The 22458-nt window shown below is 28.9% G+C and overlaps 1 protein-coding gene across 1 annotated transcript in view; it reads right to left on the bottom strand.

Annotated features, from left to right (window-relative positions):
• Nucleotides 1-22458, bottom strand: part of LOC119599903 (probable serine/threonine-protein kinase DDB_G0282963) — a 338233-nt gene that overhangs the window by 76901 nt on the left and 238874 nt on the right. The window contains exon 9 of the mRNA XM_037949845.1: nucleotides 9779-10090. Coding sequence (XP_037805773.1) covers nucleotides 9779-10090 — 312 coding nt within the window. The remainder of the gene's footprint in view (nucleotides 1-9778; nucleotides 10091-22458) is intronic.

Below are 22458 nucleotides of genomic sequence, written 5' to 3'. Positions count from 1 at the left end.
AGTTTTTCACTTTCAATTACTTGTAATGTGTAATTAAGCAATAACCAATTAAAATTACTTGTAATTGTAGTTTACCAATTGCAATTACATGTATGTGCTTGATGTATACTATTACATGTAATTATAAAGGGAAACATTCACAATTACAAGTAATTATAATTAGAAAATTTCAATTACAATTACAAGTAATCATAATTGGCAAAACTTTAATTACAATTGCAGGCAACTGTTTTGGCAAAATTTTAATTACAATTACATGGAAAAACATCAATTACAAGTAATTGTAATTAGTAAAGCTTCAACTACTATTACTTAAAATGTGCTTGTAATCATACAATGTAATGCTGTAATGCAACGAGAGAATAACTTAAGACCTAAGTAATTTGGTCGAAAGTCTAACGACAAATTAGTGTCCCCATGTAATCAAGGGAGAAGTCACTTTAAAGCTTTTCTTCCATACTGTACCAGCAAATGTTATAACACACAAAAATTCTATCATGAGCTACAGGGATATACACTTACACTATCTCACACAATTATTCAGCTATTTTTTTTAACAAATTTCCATTGCAAAATATTATAGCTATGGGAGAGATGAATGAGAAACAGAAGTACAGACTAAAAAGAATTAAAACGTAAAATACGAAATCCTTTTGTAATTGAGTCACGTAAATTAAGATGTGAACACCATAGATTTTATACCTATCTACACACATACATACAAAGTATTAAACCCATATAGAATTTTGCTGCGAAATCTGATATATATTTTTGTTCTCTGTTTGTACACCATCATCAGCATCAACATTTGTTCTACAGCCTCTAACTTTTAAAAATTCAAATCTCGTTAAGATAAAAAGATGAAAAAAAAACGCAAACTGAAGTAAACTAAAGGAGGTGTAGTAAATATTACAGTAACGAGAGATAGAGGAAGAAAGCAAGGAGAAAAAATATACATCATAGAATAAATTAATGCAAGTATCACTTTGTTGCTAATTCATATTGTTTGTTCTTGTTATTGTAATTGTTTTCATCAGTCTTAAAACTAAGACAAAAACAATATCTCAAAAAACATGCAAAAACACAATGACTCGACATTGGAAAATCAATTGCCCTATATGTGGTAATGGGAAAAATGTTGCAAAAAAATTACAATTTTAATAAAGTAACAAGTAAAAGTACTAAATTGTTCCGTGTCGAATATTATTTTTAAGTTTTTTGAAATTAGAGTTTTTCCCTTTTAATTAAAAAAAAAACGAATTTTATATATAAATAGCTTTTAGCTCTGATTTCTAAAAAAATATATGCTGTTATTGTATTCGGACGTTCACATCTTGTATCACTTTCTGAGTCGATTAAGATATGTCCGTCTGTACGTCCTCCTGTCTGTCTGTCTGTCTGTCTGTCCGTCTGTGTGTCCATGTAAAGTTTGTGTGCACGTTGAAGGTCGCAAATCAAGACACTTTGATGAAATTAGGCACATACTCTTCATTTGACCCAAACGCTATTGAAAACGGTTGAAATCGGTCCATTAATTCACCTAGCCCCCATACAACAGAATCCCACCAAATGGGGCTTTTGTCTAAATGATACTGCCGATTTTCATAATAATTGGGCCTCATTTGACCATAGCCCCCTTCGGAAAATTACTTGAAGGCGAAAATTCACCTTTAAACACTAGTATCGCGATTATATGCTGCATAAATAACTTCATTGTCATCGTAAATTCATTTTTAACATACTCATTGATGTAGGGATCATGCCCGACTATACATTCTTACTTTTTCGGCATTATTTTCATGGTTTTTCGGCCTGTTGCTCATATCTCTGATAAACTAATAAGTGAATTTTGGACGTTCAAGTAATATTCTGGGGAAAGGGAAATTTGTATGGGGGCTAGAGTCAAATATGACCCGAACTTCGTCCAAAGGCTAGAAAAGACGAAAACGTACAAGGTTTGCATGGACACAAAGATGGACGGCCAGACGGGCATAACTAAATTGTATCTGAGAATGATTCTGTGATAAGTAAACTTTAAGTATAGAACTATTACTTTTACAAATATTTCACCAAACGTATTAAAATTTAGTATTTTTTAATAAGATCAGATTAGTTAAAAACTTAAAATATTTGCTTGAAATGTGGTAATAAACTTGTTAAATGTTAGTATACATTAAATTTTAAAAGTTAAAATATAATCTCTTAAAGAGAGTAAATTGAAGAGCAATTTATAAAAAAACACAACAATATAAGGAATATAAAAAGAATATACTGTACAAATTACAAGTACTTATAGACAATTTCCACTTAATACCTAGAAAATTCAGAGGAAACAACAAGAAAATCTAAAAAAAACAAACAAATGAAAAATCTTAAAGAAGAACAATATTTAATAGGAAATTATATTTCTGCCTTAAACAAAATATAAAAAATTTACTAAGCACTGTCATTAATACAGTTAAAAAGCCAGGAAATTAAATTGATTTTAATGCTTGATTTTCGCTATATTTTGTTTCTACCCACATCTTTATTTACTGGCTAAAGAACATTAATTTTTAAAATAACATCATCTTTGGCTGCTACAACATTTCGAGTATTGTCAAGCTTTACTAACTTAGAAATCATAAAATACGTGATGCCATTTTCAAAAGGAAATTATTAGTTTCTTTATTTTCACTTTTTTACTTGTTTTTAACGTTTTTTTTTTTTCTTTCTTTCACTCTAGATAATAGATAGTGTTAGCAGTAATGAAAATTCCACAGAAAATAATGAATTGATGATAATAGAATTTCTATGAGCAGATATTATTTAAGAATTTTTTGTTAGCTATAATAATGTAATGAATTAGAACGAACATTAAACTAATTGGGCCATTTGACTTTTTAATGGAGAACAAATTAAATTAATACATACTACTTATTAGAAATACATACATAAGTATGTAAGCAGAAGGACAATGTAGCAAGAAAACAATATGTAACTGGAGACATTACAAAGTCAAATAAATCAAGTTTGTTATTAAAACTAAGGCGTAAAGAAATGAAAAATTTGCTAATAATGAAATCTATTATAAGATAAATTAATGTAATTTATCTTTAAATTACACAAATTTTTCTCTTCTTTTGGAACGATAAATATGCAAATTCGTTATATGAAAGCTTAACTTAAAAATTACTATAATAATTATAAATTTTATTTTAAATTGTAATTATTTAATAGGCTTAATTATTTTCTTATTTATACTTTTATCATATTAGTACAACTAAGCGTATACGTAATATTTATTTATTTACATGCAGGAAATATTACGTATACGCAAGGTGACCGCAAGGTTTTTGTTTAAAGGGATATGATTCATAAATATGCATTATTTTTTAAAATAAGATATAATTACAGCATGAAATGTGAAAACTGTAAAAATATTTAAAACTTCTAAAATTTTTAACTTTTCAGTTGATTTATCTTAATTTGTCTTTGTATATGGAATGAGAGTTATTGGTCGTTTCAGTAATGTTTCTAATGTAATACCGTTTAATTCAGCTTTGTTTACAGCATAATGTAATATAATCAAGACAATAGCCTGTCAACACTAAAGACGGGTCAATAGTTATAGTTCAGAATTATTTTTTGAAAATTGTTTTATACTTAAGTGAACTACCAGTATGTATCGTATCATTTAATAAAAGAAAATATTTAATAGTTTGAATTTTTGTAGAATTTTTTTTTTTTTGCAATCAAAGTGTTGTACAAAAATTTTAGGAGTTTTTTATCAGTATTTTTGGAACCACACATGATCTATTTTTACTGGTTTACAACCTTAAATGTTTTTAATATAATGACATCAAAAAAAATATATTTTGGATAAAAAATGGTTAATAAAAAAATATATGTATTAAGGAAACACATAAACAAATTAATAGTTATGACAAAGAAAATATTAAAGTATATAGAATTGTTAAGGAAATTTAAGAGTTATTTACTAATGACTAACTTAAGGACAAAGTGGTAGTTTTACTTTTTAAACAAACAGTTTAAAAAGTCGATAGACGATCAAAAGTTATCTTTCCCCTTGGAGCATTTGATCTTTGAGAACTTTCCACACCTGAATATTATTGTAAATCTGGGAAATCGTTGTATTTCCATATTTAGTTTGATATCCATCTATTCCTATTTCTTCTACCTCATACTTCCTGCTTCTAAAACAAACTAAAATTACACCGTGCAACAGTCATTTTCACACATAAAAAATCTATGTGTACAGGAAACTGTGGACCATTAATATTAACTCTCTGTACTCAGTTTTTTATAATCAGCTATTATGCTCCTGTAAAAGGACTTTAAAGTTTAAAGGACATAAGATTTCAAAAGATGGAATTCCAAGTTTATATATAGAAAAGTTGGTGTTAATATTAATAGCTGAGAACCTCCGCTTTAAAATATTATGATTTATTTCAATTCATCAGGATTAAGTCCTTTAAACGTTGAAGTCCTTTCATAAGGACATAAGAGCTGATTATAAAAATAGGCAGAATCAACTTTTCCATGTGTGAAAGCTTTTTTACAAAATTGTTACAGGGTGTTATAAAATGCTATTTAATAGCAATCTCGCAACAGGATAGATGTGTGTCATGTCAAAAACTATTATGATTGTGTTGTCGATTATTATGAATTGGGTTTTGTAAAAATGATTTTCCTTTAACAATTTTATGTAAATTTGCTAGTTTTGTGTTTCTAAAAGTCCTGTTTTTTACTTTGATACCTAAACAGAGATTAAACTGAGAGAAAAATGCTTTTCACACAAACCAACAATTTAGATTATGTATGTAATAGTATTGATGTACATTAAGGTTGTCCAATTTATATGGCAAACATCAGTTTACACACAAATTTAGTTTATTTTAGAAGAACATTTTCCAGAGTGATTGTATTTTAAAAAGTTTTTATGGTTTTCTTTGTTTGCCAAAATAATACTTGAGAAATATTTTATTAAAATCAGAAATAAATCTAAATCTAAACGTATGGTAACAAATATCAATCAATTGGTCACCCTAATATAAAATACTGTAAAAAGAAATATATGTATATATGTAAAATGTATGCAACTATATCTGTGCATGTACATACATATATTTTTGATGGTTTCATAATAAAATGATTTTAGTACCCAGCAGATTAGGATCATTGTCCCCTAACCAAGAAGAAAGTCTATTCACTCTTTCAAATTTATAATGTTCCTTCACCCATCTACCAAGGGTACAGTAAAGTAACGACCATCTTCGATATAGGTTTCTTAGAGTATATTGGTGACAAATATGTAAATTAGGGTCAACTAGGTGGTAAGACATTAGTAGAAATGATTGTATTTTACTTGTACATTGACTCTGTAGAACTGCTGAGAATAAAATAATAACAGTATCGTTATAATGATTACACTACTACAAGCACACATTTGCATACTATATATTTTATTTAAATTCACACATATATATATATGTATGTATATTAGGGTTATACCTTTTTTTGGGCGGCAAAATACCATAGCCAATATATATCCTGATAATAAATGGCAATTTTTTAAGTAATTTTGGTGAAAAAACTTCCCGCACCGAAAGCAATTTCTTAAATGCTTTTGTTCATTATTTTGACTAAAATTATTTCAAAAGTTTTTATATATATAACCTAAATCTGCAATATTATTGTGATTTATTAGAAATTCCATAACAGGGTTTTAAAGAACAAATATTTATACAAAACTTCATCGGCTTTGGTGTGGGACCTTTTTTTACAATCGATACGAAATGAGATCTATTCACGCCCTACAAGGACTTGCTATGGCAATTTTGATATTCGCAAAAATTGCAGAAAGTTATACCCTAATGCATATACATACATAAAGTTCTATATATTGGTAACATACACAACAAAAATATTCAATTTTATACAAAACGTTATAAAGATATATTATTTTTAGCCTGGAGCACAACTGATGGTGATGTTGTTGTTATTATTTTTAATGGTTTAAAACTAAAATAGATGATATAGTGATATACATAGAGTGTATTTGCAGATACATGGTAGTTGTATAAAGGATTATAACAGCGATGGGCAACATCACCTGAAGCAGTAAAATTGAGCCGGATGAAATTTCTTCAATAAGTACTCAACAATAGCTGATTTAACATGCTCCAATGATATTGTAAAAAATGTAATACACGTCATGACTTACGCTGTGTTCACATCTAGCAAATACACATATTTGATGAAAATGATTTTTGATTTACTTTAAATATATTTTCAATTACACAAATGATATCACTTCACAACATCATTATTATATGCATTGACATTATTTGCAATTATGATTTTTTCCATCAAATATTTGGTAGATAGTAGATATGAACGTATCTTCAAAACATAGAATTTCTTATGCACAATTTTTATGCCAGTGATCCATCACTAGATATTTGCTAAAATACCCATGATATGTTCACGTATTTATATGCAACTGTCTTATATTGAAATAAGTAAGAAATGATGAAACCTATGATATACAATACATACATATACAGCTGATGTGTTTTATATATTCTGGGATCAAATACAAACCAAACACAAAAATTTAAAAAGATTTGTGTCAAATTATTTTGCCACCCATGCACACTGTGAGCCAATTTTAAAACAAGAAAATGAATAAAAGATAAAATAACAATTATAGTTTTCTTCCCTTATTAAATGCAACAACTTATTGTAGAACTTGAATTTTGCGTGAAATTTAAAATTTTACTGGGAAAAAGAAATTCTGTTTAGTCTTTATTTGAAATTTGGCTATATACAATCAATCAAACATCTAGTCGCCAAAAATGAATCTGTTAACCGATCAACAGTTAGTCGATTGAATATCTAACATATTTTCCTTATCTTCTAAAAAAAACACATTATATACATACTTCTTTGGAAAGGTTAGGGAATTTCAAAAAAAACTAGTGCAAACACACAACTAGGAATCATCTCGTTTGGAGTGCAGCAACCATTTCAAATGAAATTTGTTTAAATCTCTTTTAATGCTTTATTGAAATTTACGCTCAATTGACGTGTCATACAAATTGTGTTTATATAAAATCCTACATTTTTCAGGAGTAAAAAATAATGTTTGCACACACCCACAAAGAAAACGTTCATAAAGCTTATGTAAGCTTGAGTATGTTTGAAAGTGCAAATATAAATACAATTTCAATACAAATATAGGGGCATACTGTTAGGCTATAATCCCATTTTTTTATACTACAATGATTTTCTATATACATATGTATGTATATTTGTATATAACTGATACAGATATCAGTGTGGGTACTTGTACATTAGGGTGTTCCCAAAATGGCAGTTGTTGATTTTTCTAAATAAAATACAAATTTTGTTCATTCTAAGATTCAATTTCTCAAATTTTTTGTGAGCTGGATCAAAGCATAAAAAGATACTTTCTTGAAAGTTTATTTTGTATCATATAAAAGGTTTATGAATTATTCTCTTTTTTTGTTACGATAAATATGAAAATTCGTCATATGAAAGCTTAACTTAAAAATTACTATGATAATTATAAATTTCATATTAAATTTTAATTATTTTACAAGCCTTATTTTTATCTTATTTATACTTTTATCATATTAGTACAACTAAGCGTATACATAACACTTATTTATTTACTTGCAGGAAATATTACGTATACGCAAGGTAACCGCAGGATTTCTGTTTAGAGGGATATGATTCATATACATAAATGCATGTTTTTTTTTTAAAATAAGATAAAATTACAGCATGAAATGTAAAAACTGTAAAAATATTTAAAACTTCTAAAATTTTAAACTTTTCAGTTGATTTATCTTAGTTTGTCTTTGTATATGGAATGAGAGTTATTGGTCGTTTCAGTAAAGTTGGTAATGTAATACCGTTTAAAAATGTTTAATAGATTTTTGTCTAATAATTGCTGCTTTGTTGACAGCATAATATAATCAAGACAATAGTCTGTCAATACTAAAGACGCGTCAATAGTTAAAATAATATAAAGTCGGTCCGCGATGCTGGTCTTCATAATTATTTTTTCGAAATTGTTTTATCCTTAAGTAAAATACAGGTATGTATCGTATCATTTAATAATTCTCAATTTCTCAAATTTTTGGTGAGCTGGATCATAGGATAAAAAGGTCCTTTTTTATATCATATAAAAGGTTTATGAATTATTCTCTTTTTTGTAATGATAAATATGAAAATTCGTCATATGAAAGCTTAACTTAAAAATTACTATAATAATTATAAATTTCATATTAAATTTTAATTATTTTACACGCTTTATTTTTACCTTATTTATACTTTTATCATATTAGTACAACTAAGCGTATACATAATACTTATTTATTTACTTGCAGGAAATATTACGTATACGCAAGGTAATAGCAGGGTTTCTGTCTCATATACATAAATGCATGATTTCTTAAAATAAGTTCTTCTTTAATTAATTAATTTTGAGCTGATTACGGTAAAAATAGTTTTAAATATATTTAAAGTATTTTCGGTCTACAAAATTTGTTTTAGTGATACACGGATACCCTATTATACATACATATATTTGTCTTAGTTTTAAAAGTATACAGTTTTATAACACATCATTGAATATGTATTAGTATTATAGCATCTCAACATTCATTTTTGTGTACACAATTGTATATATGTATAACCGGATATACATATGTATGTATGTGCATACATGTATACATTTGTATTTATGTGTTTTCAATACTACATTTATCTGTTATTGTCTGTTTTAAGTATATCCCTCTCTATCTTGAATGTCATCTGAGTTGTCTTTGCTAAGTGCACTAAACATATCGTCGTTGTTATAAGTAGAATGCAGATTTTCTTTCAATTTCAAATGAAACACATTCAATACAAAATGACATTATGCTCAATTTACATTTCTAGAGATTTTTTTCGTCTTTTTGTTTAGTTTTTCATTTCAATTTGCTATTTTTTCATATCTTTTAAATTGTATTTTGAGACAAACATGTCAATAAATAAAACCATTAATGAAAAACGACTTTGATTATACTCTTTAAAAGAACAGAAATTTTGAAAAAGTCAAAAAATAATGTTTAGAACGCGGGTATACTACTAAGAAGAAAATATTTAACTGAAAAAGTTAGAGCTTTTTACTGTCTAGAATATACATTTTTCTGTTTTAACATAAGACCTTTCTTTTTAAAAGTATCTGGAACATTTTTAACTTAAAGAAATTTTTTAAAATTTTAAAACATTAATAGAGTTTTATGCAGACGGTTCTTAGATATTTTCCTGTCGAGACAAGTAAGTGACATTTTTCAGTTTTAAAAACTTTTAGACATTTTTCTGTCTGCAAAAATATTTCACAAATGTTTTTCTTTCTATACAATATCTCATAAAATAAAAAAAAATAAAATGTCTTCAAAAATGTTTCATTAAAAGTTAATATTTTTCAAACAAATTTTTTTATGCATGTGTTACGAAAATAATAAAAAAATTAATTATTTTTCAATTTGTAGCAAAACAAAAAATTGTTTTCATTCATTATATTTACCCGAAAAAATATTTTGCATACTAGTTTTTGTAAAATTTTTTCAACTAATTTAATAAATAAACCTTTTTGGTTTAAAAGCAAAATAACGGTAACAAAAAAACTTTATACGGACATTCTATTCACTTCTTAAATTAAATTTTAGTTTATTAAGTAAAAAAAGCATTTTTAACATACCTTGGTTTCATTTTCAGAATTTCACCCAACGTAGGATTACTACCGCCTTCATCATCGCTATCGACAATTACATGACCATACTGTAAATTGCCCGGACTATCAGAAACAATTTTCACCAAATCGTCAAAACGATCATGTGGTATTGGTTTCTTTGTCGTCAGCAACGGTTGTCGCACTTCATTTGCATTTGAATCTTGAAAACCGGTAGCAATCATGCCTGCACTTTGACTACCGGCACTGCCACCAGCTGCACTGCCAGGACGCGGTTGTGTTGTTTGAGGCGTTGATGTTTCTTTTGAACCAGAGTAATTACTAAAAGCAGAAAATAAATAAATAGAGAAAAAAATGATAAAAATTAATAAAACTTTTAAACTTCTGTTAGTCTGAGTATTTACAAAAGGAAAATTTTGTCTTCATTTTTTTTTTTGCTTGTGCGCTCGAATAGAATTAAATTAGTTTGAGTAGTTAAATTATACGCCAGAGAAATAAAAAAAACTAAAGATTTTGTGTAGAAGTAAATAAAACTCTTGTTAGGGGAAAATATTAATTTTAACTTTTCTGCAACTTCTATTTTTGGCGCAATGGAAAAAGATTTTTGTTCAAGTGAATAAAAGTGTTGGGGTAAGAACGAATTATAGTAAAACATGGCAAATAAAAGACTAGTAGAAAATGGAATTTTCTAAATACTACTTCGAAGCAGTAATCGATTGTATACTCTTAAACATAATAGCTATTTGCATGACGTTTACATGTCAATGATCCAGAAAAAATTTAAAAAAAAAGCTCTATATAGAAACAAATAGTATACATATAGTCGAGCATGACCGACCATATGATACCCTACACCAGTGAGTATGTTAAAAATGGGAATTATTTTTCTAATAATAAAGCATTTTTCCTTAATTCCAAAATATTTTAACAATTTGTAACTAAAGTTATTTTCTGAAAGAGGGGTTATATGGGAGCAAAGGTAAATATAGTCCTATCCGTATAAATTTTGGTAGAGATATTTACGATGACATTAAAGTTATTTATGCAGAATTTCAATGTGATACCTTCCACCTTTAAGTCATTTTTTGAAGGGGACTTTGTGTGAGGGTTAAGGTCAAATGAGGCCCTTTCATCACGAAAATCGGCAGTGTCTTTTAAACTTATATAAAACTAAAATTTGATTTTTGTAGAAATTCTACAAGATTTAACGTAATTATAAGCTCAAAAGCTATTTTCGGGGTGTACGGTTGAATGAAGGCTAGGAAAAATAATGGACTGATTTCAACCATTTTCAATAGGCGTCGTTAAAGATCAAGGTCAAAACATCAAATTATCTTGAAAACTGCGACCTATAGCGTGAGGAAAAGGTTTACATGGACACACAGACGGACAGATAGACGGACGGACAGACTGACGGACAGATAGACGGACGGGCGGACAGACGGACATAGCTTAATCGAAACAAACATCAGTATAAACGCATAATACCCTCCCCACAATAGTGGCGTAAGGTATAAAAATCTCAAGGAGTATACCTTACTTGTCTACATAAACGAATACCGCTGATATTTTAAAACTATATATTATCTAAACACTAATAACAAACTTACAATAACAACTTTAAGATTGATTTCGTGTCAGTAAATTAAATTTGAGACATGCATTCACTTAAAAGTTTGTAATACAAATTTATAACTAATATAAAACAAAATGCTCAGAAAAATTTTAAATCTATTTATTTAGAAATCTTGTTTTAGTTTTAGTTAAAGTTTTTACTAATTTTATGATTCTATTTGTCTTCGGCAAATAAAATTCAAAACAAAATGCAAAATAAACAAGGAAATGTTTGTATTTAATTTATTTAATATTAAAAATTTTCAAAACTTTAAAAAATTTTAATTCCCTATGGAAGGGAGGCTATTATAGAGAATGTTTTTACATAGAAATATCTACATATGTGCGTATGTATGAGTATCTGTTTAAAACTTTTCTTTAAATCTTTTACCTTTTGTTAACATTCAAAACAAAAATCTTTATCCAAATACAACTCTCCACACTCCTTATATCGAGTGCTCTTCTTTACGAATTGTTTGTTAATTTCTTTGAGAGTCTTCTTAATGATTCTCTGTTTTAAGCAACAGAAAATGAAGAGAGAGAGAGAGAGCGAGAAGTATTCCTTTACTCAAATATCTTAATTGTTTTAAATGGGTCAAGATTTAAAATTAAAGAAAAAACTTTTAAGATTTTAATGTTTTTTTTTTCTTTTCGTAATTTTTACACGAATTTTCTTTACCTATATTGTAAAATTTTCTGCAATTGTTTTTGTTAGTTTACTTTTGCACAAAAACTCGAAGTTTTTCCCCCTATTTAATATAGAGAGTAGCAAATTAACTAATTAGTATTTAGTTAATTATTTTATAATTGCAAACTTTGTGGCTACTAAGCTTAGAGAAATATATATTGCTGAGTTATATTAAAAAAAGTAAGTTAGAAAATTAGTAAGTTATAATGATTTATATAATGGACTAATCAAAATAATCAGAGAAAACTGCCAACTGAACTATTTTGATATTTAATAGCGCTGCTTTTGAGTGGTAAGTAATTTCCATGACAACAATAAATTTCCAATGCATCTAATATTTAAAATGTTAATTTAATTGTAAAAAAATATTTATAGGAAACTAATGCACTGTTTCTCAAAAATGTTTTGGTTACTATTATAGTTGTACAACAGACGTATGATTAATTTTGAATGGAAAACATTTCACACATAAAAATAAGTATATATTAATAACATATAGATATATAATAAAAATATGTTAACAAACCTAATTTATAGAAATCTATATATATTAGGGTGGCCCCGTTTGTATGGAGGAAAAATAAGGTGTCAATGTTCCAAACTAAAATTGAAGTTTAATTGATTCTAAGATACCGTTTCTCAAAATTATTGTCCTAGCGTCAATATTTGTTGAGCTGAATCAAGGGATAAACAGTTCTTTTTTTGGGGGGGGTTTTATGATTTTTTTCATATTTCTTCCAAAAGAAAGATATGAAATATTGGTATCATTAGAAAGGTCCTTGAGAGACGGTTTAAATTTCATATCAGAAATTTTTGCGTAAGAGCAAATGTAGTCGAAATTTTCTAATTTTTCGGGAAATTTTTAGATTTTTTGCATTTTAACACAGATAAATTTAATATAATTCCTTTAAATTAATACATAATAATCCCCAATAAAACCCACGGAAACGGTTTTTTCCGTTTTTCAAAATTCAACCTACATCGAAGTTTATTTGATTTTATAGACACCTATGCACACTACCAAAACATTGCAAAATAATGTAAACAACAACATACAAACCGCTATTAAAAAAGCAAGCGTAACAAAAGACAACTGCTTCGTACTTTTTTAAAATTCAGTCCTTTTTGGGTGTGAAAGGTAGAAAACTGTATTTTTGGTACTTTTTTTTAGCACATTAAGAGAACTTTTTTGATTTATTGGAGTATTCCTTTTAAATTACGAACGAACTCTGTAATATTTATTGAAACAAAATGTTTGCTAATTCACTGGGGAAAAAAGTACCAAAAAGGGAAAAAACGGGAAATTTAATTTTATTCAAACTCATTGACTCAATTTTTATAAAATTTCAAAAAGCAGTGTATTTACTCACACAAAATAAGCTATTGGTATATTATTTTGGAATTCGAGTAAATTGTTTGGTACTTTTTGAAAGAACATTTTTGGAACAAATGAATGCAGATCAGATAGATTTAAATACGGAACATTTTGTATACCTAATTCTCGAAAAAGTATATTTCTAAGCGAAAAGGAGAAACATTGTACTCTTTTTATTAGTACTTTCGACTTAGGTAAAATTTATTCCACTTTTGGTACTTTTTCTTCCTTCAAATGATACTCCATGTATGTTCTTTAATATGAACTCAAAACACATGATTATTAAACATACACGGTCCTCATTGAATAAGATTCTTTAAGAGACAACTTTTTAGTACTTTTCATCTCATAAATTGTACTTTTTTAATTTTCTAAAATATTCAACCTAGGAACATTAATTTTAACATACATGGTCTTGATTGAATAATATTCTGTAAGTGGGAACTATTTGGTACTTTTCTATTCTTCAAATGGTACCTTTTAGATTCTTTATAATGGTTAACCGGAACACACCGTCCTTATTAAATGAGAATTTATTGAGAGAGATTTGTACTTTTTCGTTTTTCCGATGGTACTTTTTGATATTTTTACGATATTGAACATAGATATTGAAAACAAAATTTAAAATGAAGGGACCTTAGTGAATGAGTATCTACTGAAAGGGACTTTTGGTACTTTTTCATTCATCAAATTATATTTTTTGAATTCTATATAATATTGAACACAGAAACATGAAATTTTTTATTAAATGATGATCTATTAGAGGTATTTTATGGTACTTTTTTTCAAATATTACTTTCAAAATTTTCTATAATGTGGAAGCTAAATGAATGAAACTAAAAATACAAGCTTCTTACTGAATGCGAATTTAATAATGTGATATTGAACGTATAAAACTGAAACATTAAAAAAATTTTTAATCAATTTTAATTTTCTATAAAAGTAAACAAAATTTTGAATGTATTTAATTTAAGTTAGAGTATGCTAGTTATCTATAAAAGTAAATAAAATTTTATATGTATTTAATTTTGGTTAGGTAGCAAAGCATCCAAGGTATGCTAGTATTTAAATAAAATACAAAACACATCGAATTGAATATGTGTTTGTATGTTGGTATGTTTGTTTGTTTATTTGGACTTTATAGACAGATAAACAGCTAGACCAATTTATTTAAAATTTTCACAGTTGGTTTCTCTATGTCTGGAAGGATCTATAGGCTACTTTTTACTTCAAAATTTCAAGTGGGCGACTTGCCACGCCCACATACAAAATAAGTATTAAAAATATCACAGAAATTGCAAGATCTAGAGTTCCAAAATTTGGTATAAACAACTTCGACATCCATATGAATACTTGGAAATAAAATGGACAGCCTAGCTACAGTGGGCGTGGAAAATATCAAAAAAATATACCTTAAATTGATATATCTGAGGAAATACAACAGTCCGAATTTTTTCGGAGGCACTTTAGTATCAACATGAATGTTTGGGATATAAAATGGGAGAACTTGGCACCTCCGATATGAATTAAATTTTAAACTTAGTTTATCTGATAAACTATTTGAGATATAATCTTAATATTTGCACAAAGACCCTTAACATCCATGTGAAAATTAAAAATAAAAATGGCCGCACTTTCATAAAGGGATCTTGCTACCTCCAATACAAATTTGTTTATCTAGAACACCATTGGAGCTAGATTCCTAAAATTTTGTACGAAGAACTTGAATATCAATTTGAACATTTGGTCGAAAAATGGGCTTGGCACTTAAGTACAAAAATTCGTGTAAAGTGGGTTTTTTTATTTATATTGGCTTTAGGGTAGCAAAGCTCCCTTGGTATAGCTAGTTGTTTATAAAAATGTATTAAAAAAATAGTTTAATTATATAATTATAGAAAATGTTCATTAATTCATCTATTAGAAAAAGTTTTCTCTGAATCCTCTATTAAAAAGAACATAAACAAACTTATTATAACTTTAGCGAAAATTACATAATTAAATTTAAAACTTTCTACCAAATTAAAATTTTCACAATAAAGCGTTTATTTACCCCAAAAGAAATATAATTTCAAATATTCACCTTATTACTGTGCTTCGTATCAACCAATGTATATAAATTTTTTACAGTTTATGACTTTTTTTTTATTTCCTATAACTTGGCAATGCGATACATTGCAATTTACTGACACTTCTTTAGCTGTCTTCTACCACTACAACAAATAAATAGATACAAAAAAGAGTATAACAAACATCTTTATTAACTGCAATGGAAAATTGCTTCAAACTGGGTTTGTTATTTTTTTTTTCTTACATTTTCCCCCAACTTATTTTTAATATTTATATCAAGACGTTTGAGCTGCTTGTTCGGTTAGTTTGTTCTTTTTTTTCCTCTTTACTATGAAAAGTCTACGGCTTGAGGTAATATAGTGTTGTCTGGCTTTGTTGCTGTTGACGGTCAATAAAATAAATTTCTATTAAATCCCTGAAGTAAAACAGACGGTGAACGAAAGAAAGAAAGAAATAGATATATACAATGCAATGTTGAATATACGGAGTTTAAGTTATAAATTCGAGTTAAGATTCACAAAGGAAGTCTGAGTTCTAAAAACAAATTATTTTTCATTTCATAAAAATTTCTACAAATTCTCTATTGAGAAAAAAATTTCGACAAATTTTCTTTGAACAGAAAAATATTCAGTAAAAAACTATTTGAAATGCTTTTTAGCATTTAGGCTTTCGATAATTTTTTCGAATTCTAATTATCGATAATTTTTGACAAAGTGTTTTTTCATAGAAAATTTTGCAAAATTATTGAATATTAAAAAATATTTACAATTATTTTCTAATTTTTGTTCAAATAAAAGATTTTGTAAAAATTTTGTTCAAATAGAAATAGAACAAAACAATAGAAAATAGAAAGACAAATATCGTTTAATCATCTGTTTATGCACTTTTTAAATTATATTTTTAATTTTTTTTTTAAATTTTCTATCAACAAAATCGAAATAAATACTTTTTAAAAATATTTATAAAGAATTCTCTTTCTTTATATCACATCCATCAATCAATTTTTATAATTTGCTCTCTTTTTTAATAAACCCTATTTATGTTTCTCTTTTTAAAATAAGCAGTCATCATATTTAATTTATTTTATTTCTTTTAACTCTACCCTCGTTGCATAATTTATTTCTTTCTTCATTATTATAGTCCATATTGCATTCTTTTTTATGCTTCTGCTGCTGTTACTTTTATATTTCTTATTTATTCCTTCCTCAATATGCGGCACATACTAGTTGTAATTCAATTTAGACGAAGAAATTTTCAAAGAAAACACACAAAAAAACACGTTCATTATTGAAATACTAACGAAAAATGAAAAGCAAGAAAAAAAATTAACTTCACATTTGTAGCATGCATAATGTAGCATGTGGTAACTGTATATAATACTCCTGGCAGGGAGTCACAATTACCTTTTTAAAAGAAATAACAACAAAAAAGAAAAGCATAATTGTATTGAATGTACAACAAAACTGGAAACAGAGCCAACAAAATGAACAACAATTCAAAAGGCAACCAAACGGTCTGTTTTAATAAAATTGAAACATAAACTAATGTTGCCTGCTTTTCCTTGAATGTTCAGTAGTTGCTGCTGTTGTGTAATTTTACTCATAAATTTTATACTAGGACTTCAAGATCGCCCCAATATACATAGGTAAATACATACATATGTACATAGTTATGTATGTATATGAAACAGTTATTTTCACTACAGTACACAATTCAAAAATCTATTTACATTTTACTTCTACAATGTACTAACATATGTATGTATTTGAAACGGATATGAAAGTGTGTTTGTTTGTTTGCCAAACATATTTTCATAAACACCTTTATGGCATATACGTACATTTTTATATACGTATGTATGTTCGTAGATGCATTTGTATGCCTGTATAGAAAACAGTTTGTTTGGCTGTTGCATAGTTTGTTGGTTGGCAGGCTGACTGCCTGTTTAGTTAGTTAGTTGGTTGGTTGAATATCTTGCTGCTTGTTGTGTGTTGTTTGCTGAACTACTACAACAAACACTACACAACTTATGAATTATGATTATCCTTATTTCCGGTGCCTGTAGATAGTAGTAGCATTAGTAGTACTTAATGCATAGAGGTTATAATTAATTCCTTATTGGGTCAAGGGCCGGTTGCTTGAAGAGGGCGATGCTTTTGAAGAGTAAATAAAGTTGAGAGTTTTCAAAAACAAATATATTAAAAATATCCTTACCAACAAAGCTCGTTCTATGGATTTGCAGGGAAAGACATAATTTAAAATCTACAAGATCTATAAAATAGATCGAATGTGGAAGATTGTCTTAAAACAATCATAAATAATCTGAACAATCTCATACTCAAGAAAGAATGAATTTTCGTACTGCCTCTACTTTCAAAGTAAGATGAGCCAAGACAAGTCTTCTAACTAGTCTTGGCGATATGACTGGTACGATCTAAAGTTCTAGTAGTTCTAGTCAGTTCTAGTTCAGTTCTAGTTCAGTTCTAGTTCAGTTCTAGTTCAGTTCTAGTTCAGTTCTAGTTCAGTTCTAGTTCAGTTCTAGTTCAGTTCTAGTTCAGTTCTAGTTCAGTTCTAGTTCAGTTCTAGTTCAGTTCTAGTTCAGTTCTAGTTCAGTTCTAGTTCAGTTCTAGTTCAGCTCTAGTTCAGTTCTAGTTCAGTTCTAGTTCAGTTCTAGTTCAGTTCTAGTTCAGTTCTAGTTCAGTTCTAGTTCAGTTCTAGTTCAGTTCTAGTTCAGTTCTAGTTCAGTTCTAGTTCAGTTCTAGTTCAGTTCTAGTTCAGTTCTAGTTCAGTTCTAGTTCAGTTCTAGTTCAGTTCTAGTTCAGTTCAGCTCTAGTTCAGTTCTAGTTCAGTTCTAGTTCAGTTCTAGTTCAGTTCTAGTTCAGTTCTAGTTCAGTTCTAGTTCAGTTCTAGTTCAGTTCTAGTTCAGTTCTAGTTCAGTTCTAGTTCAGTTCTAGTTCAGTTCTAGTTCAGTTCTAGTTCAGTTCTAGTTCAGTTCTAGTTCAGTTCTAGTTCAGTTCTAGTTCAGTTCTAGTTCAGTTCTAGTTCAGTTCAGTTCTAGTTCAGTTCTAGTTCAGTTCTAGTTCAGATCTAGTTCAGTTCTAGTTCAGGTCTAGTTCAGTTCTAGTTCAGTTCTAGTTCAGTTCTAGTTCAGTTCTAGTTCAGTTCTAGTTCAGTTCTAGTTCAGTTCTAGTTCAGTTCTAGTTCAGTTCTAGTTCAGTTCTAGTTCAGTTCTAGTTCAGTTCTAGTTCAGTTCTAGTTCAGTTCTAGTTCAAATCTAGTTCAGTTCTAGTTCAGTTCTAGTTCAGTTCTAGTTCAGTTCTAGTTCAGTTCTAGTTCAGTTCTAGTTCAGTTCTAGTTCAGTTCTAGTTCAGTTCTAGTTCAGTTCTAGTTCAGTTCTAGTTCAGTTCTAGTTCAGTTCTAGTTCAGTTCTAGTTCAGTTCTAGTTCAGTTCTAGTTCAGTTCTAGTTCAGTTCTAGTTCAGTTCTAGTTCAGTTCTAGTTCAGTTCTAGTTCAGTTCTAGTTCAGTTCTAGTTCAGTTCTAGTTCAGTTCTAGTTCAGTTCTAGTTCAGTTCTAGTTCAGTTCTAGTTCAGTTCTAGTTCAGTTCTAGTTCAGTTCTAGTTCAGTTCTAGTTCAGTTCTAGTTCAGTTCTAGTTCAGTTCTAGTTCAGTTCTAGTTCAGTTCTAGTTCAGTTCTAGTTCAGTTCTAGTTCAGTTCTAGTTCAGTTCTAGTTCAGTTCTAGTTCAGTTCTAGTTCAGTTCTAGTTCAGTTCTAGTTCAGTTCTAGTTCAGTTCTAGTTCAGTTCTAGTTCAGTTCTAGTTCAGTTCTAGTTCAGTTCTAGTTCAGTTCTAGTTCAGTTCTAGTTCAGTTCTAGTTCAGTTCTAGTTCAGTTCTAGTTCAGTTCTAGTTCAGTTCTAGTTCAGTTCTAGTTCAGTTCTAGTTCAGTTCTAGTTCAGTTCTAGTTCAGTTCTAGTTCAGTTCTAGTTCAGTTCTAGTTCAGTTCTAGTTCAGTTCTAGTTCAGTTCTAGTTCAGTTCTAGTTCAGTTCTAGTTCAGTTCTAGTTCAGTTCTAGTTCAGTTCTAGTTCAGTTCTAGTTCAGTTCTAGTTCAGTTCTAGTTCAGTTCTCAGTTCTAGTTCAGTTCTAGTTCAGTTCTAGTTCAGTTCTAGTTCAGTTCTAGTTCAGTTCTAGTTCGTTCTAGTCAGTTCTAGTTCAGTTCTAGTTCAGTTCTAGTTCAGTTCTAGTTCAGTTCTAGTTCATTCTAGTTCAGTTCTAGTTCAGTTCTATTCAGTTCTAGTTCAGTTCTAGTTCAGTTCTAGTTCAGTTCTAGTTCAGTTCTAGTTCAGTTCTAGTTCAGTTCTAGTCAGTTCTAGTTTCAGTTCTAGTTCAGTTCTAGTTCAGTTCTAGTTCAGTTCTAGTTCAGTTCTAGTTCAGTTCTAGTTCAGTTCTAGTTCAGTTCTAGTTCAGTTCTAGTTCAGTTCTAGTTCAGTTCTAGTTCAGTTCTAGTTCAGTTCTAGTTCAGTTCTAGTTCAGTTCTAGTTCAGTTCTAGTTCAGTTCTAGTTCAGTTCTAGTTCAGTTCTAGTTCAGTTCTAGTTCAGTTCTAGTTCAGTTCTAGTTCAGTTCTAGTTCAGTTCTAGTTCAGTTCTAGTTCAGTTCTTCTAGTTCAGTTCTAGTTCAGTTCTAGTTCAGTTCCTAGTTCAGTTCTAGTTCAGTTCTAGTTCAGCATTCTAGTTCAGTTCTAGTTCAGGTTCTAGTTCAGTTCTAGTTCAGTTCTATTCAGTTTCTAGTTAGTTCTATTCAGTTCTAGTCAGTTCCTACGTTCAGTTCTAGTTTCAGTTCTAGTTCAGTTTCTATCAGTTCTAAGGTCAGTTTCTAGTTATTCTAGTTCTAGTTTCTAGTTTCTAGTTCAGGTTCTAGTTCAGTTCTAGCTTCAGTTTAGTCAGTTCTAGTTCAGTTCTAGTTCAGTTCTAGTTCACGTTCTAGTTCAAGTGCTAGTTCAGTTCTAGTTCAAGTTCGAGTTCAGTTCTAGTTCAGTTCTAGTTCAGTTCGATTCAGTTAGTTCAGTTCTAGTTCAGTTCTAGTTCAGCAGTCTAGTTCACCGTTCTAGTTCAGTTCTAGTTCAGTCTCTAGTTCAGTGTCTAGTTCAGTTCTAGGTTCAGTTCTAGTTCATGTTCTAGTTCAGTTCTAGTTCAAGTTCTAGTTCAGTTTTAGTTCAGTTCTAGTTCAGTTCTAGTTCAGTTCTAGTTCAGTTCTAGTTCAGATTCTAGTTCAGTTCTAGTTCAGTTCTAGTTCAGTTCTAGTTCAGTTCTAGTTCAGTTCTAGTTCAGTTCTAGTTCAGTTCTAGTTCAGTTCAGTTCAGTTCTAGTTCAGTTCTAGTTCAGTTCTAGTTCAGTTCTAGTTCAGTTCTAGTTCAGTTCTAGTTCAGTTCTAGTTCAGTTCTAGTTCAGTTCTAGTTCAGTTCTAGTTCAGTTCTAGTTCAGTTCTAGTTCAGTTCTAGTTCAGTTCTAGTTCAGTTCTAGTTCAGTTCTAGTTCAGTTCTAGTTCAGTTCTAGTTCAGTTCTAGTTCAGTTCTAGTTCAGTTCTCAAAAATTACTAAAATATGACTCAACTTCAAACCGATCAGTCATTTGACTCAAAAGTGATTCCCACGTGCTATTAAAAATAAGTCGAACTGATCGCAAAGTCTTCTAAAATTACCTTTTAGAAATCTTCAAATAAAATTCATTATGTTCTTAAAAAAATTCTTAAAATTTGAAGGATTTTTTTTTTAGCAAAGCGCCTTTTAAATATACCCTTAAATCCTTCCCTACTACTGCTAAACTGCAATCGAGCCAACAACTAAGGAACGTCTTAAAGCAATTGTTATTTAAAAACCAGGACTAAAATAAAAAGTCATGTACAATGTTTGCATGTGTCTGTGTTCAAACATGTGTGTGTGTGTGTGTATGAGTGTGTAAATCAAAGACAGCAGCAGGAAATTTGTATTGGCAGCACGTTATACTTTACAACCATGAGGAGTAGAACAGCAACAGCAGCAACAACCTATAAGCTACGTGTGCAATAACAAAACTGTCTTAAACTTCTTTCGCATTTTATATTCAACTCGTTCTACTTCACTTCATATGTTAAATATTTCTTACGTATTTCATTTTTTCTATTTTCTAAAAATTACTTAAACGTTTGTGATGCCTCCTCTGGTTTGTTGGTGTCTTTCATGCGGTTACGGAAGTTGTGTTATAAAACATCAAAATGGCGTAAACAGCGGAAGAAGACTTGCATCAGAAATAACAGCAAAAGTATTTAAGTAAAAAACAAAGCAAAAATAAAAAATAAAGTGCGAAAGAACAAAAAAATTCTAAAGAATAGGAAGTCATATAAATCGTTAGACAGACTGCCATTTAAAATGGCCGCGTTTTTTTTACATTTACTCAACAAGAAATATTATATGAAATTGTACTATGCCACATTTTATCGTGATTGTGAGTCTTTATGTAATCGAGCAAGTATTTGGTATTTTCGAATAGTAGTGTGTCAGTAGTGGAAGGAAAAATTATTTTGTACAAAATGCTTTTTTGTTAAGGGGTGTTTAAAAATTTAATTAAATACATATTATGGGTTGAATAAGAAACAATACAAAACAAAAATGTATGCGACTTTTGAATACTATTATTTACAAACATAAAAAACCAACAACTTATGTTACAATTTGTTTCAACCATAATGGTAAAATCTATATTGATTTTTTTAATCCTTATTGAAAATATCTTGTATGTATCCTTAGTTGTTATTTAATAGTTTTTAACATTTATTTGTAAAGCTCCTTAAATGTATAACTTTTTTATATGGTCCTACCATATCCGAGTTGATGCCAAACGAGCGGAAAGTAGTGTTTTCGTAAATCATACAATACTGGCTATCGTGTGGTCATATGGCTCAGATGTAGTTATA

The sequence above is a fragment of the Lucilia sericata genome, unplaced genomic scaffold (genome assembly GCF_015586225.1).
Source record: "Lucilia sericata isolate MDLA Ls3-8-SP2 unplaced genomic scaffold, ASM1558622v1 Contig000096F_arrow, whole genome shotgun sequence".
Classification (NCBI taxonomy): domain Eukaryota; kingdom Metazoa; phylum Arthropoda; class Insecta; order Diptera; family Calliphoridae; genus Lucilia; species Lucilia sericata.
Note: the sequence above shows the minus strand (reverse complement) of the source record. Positions and strands in the feature narration are given on the sequence as shown.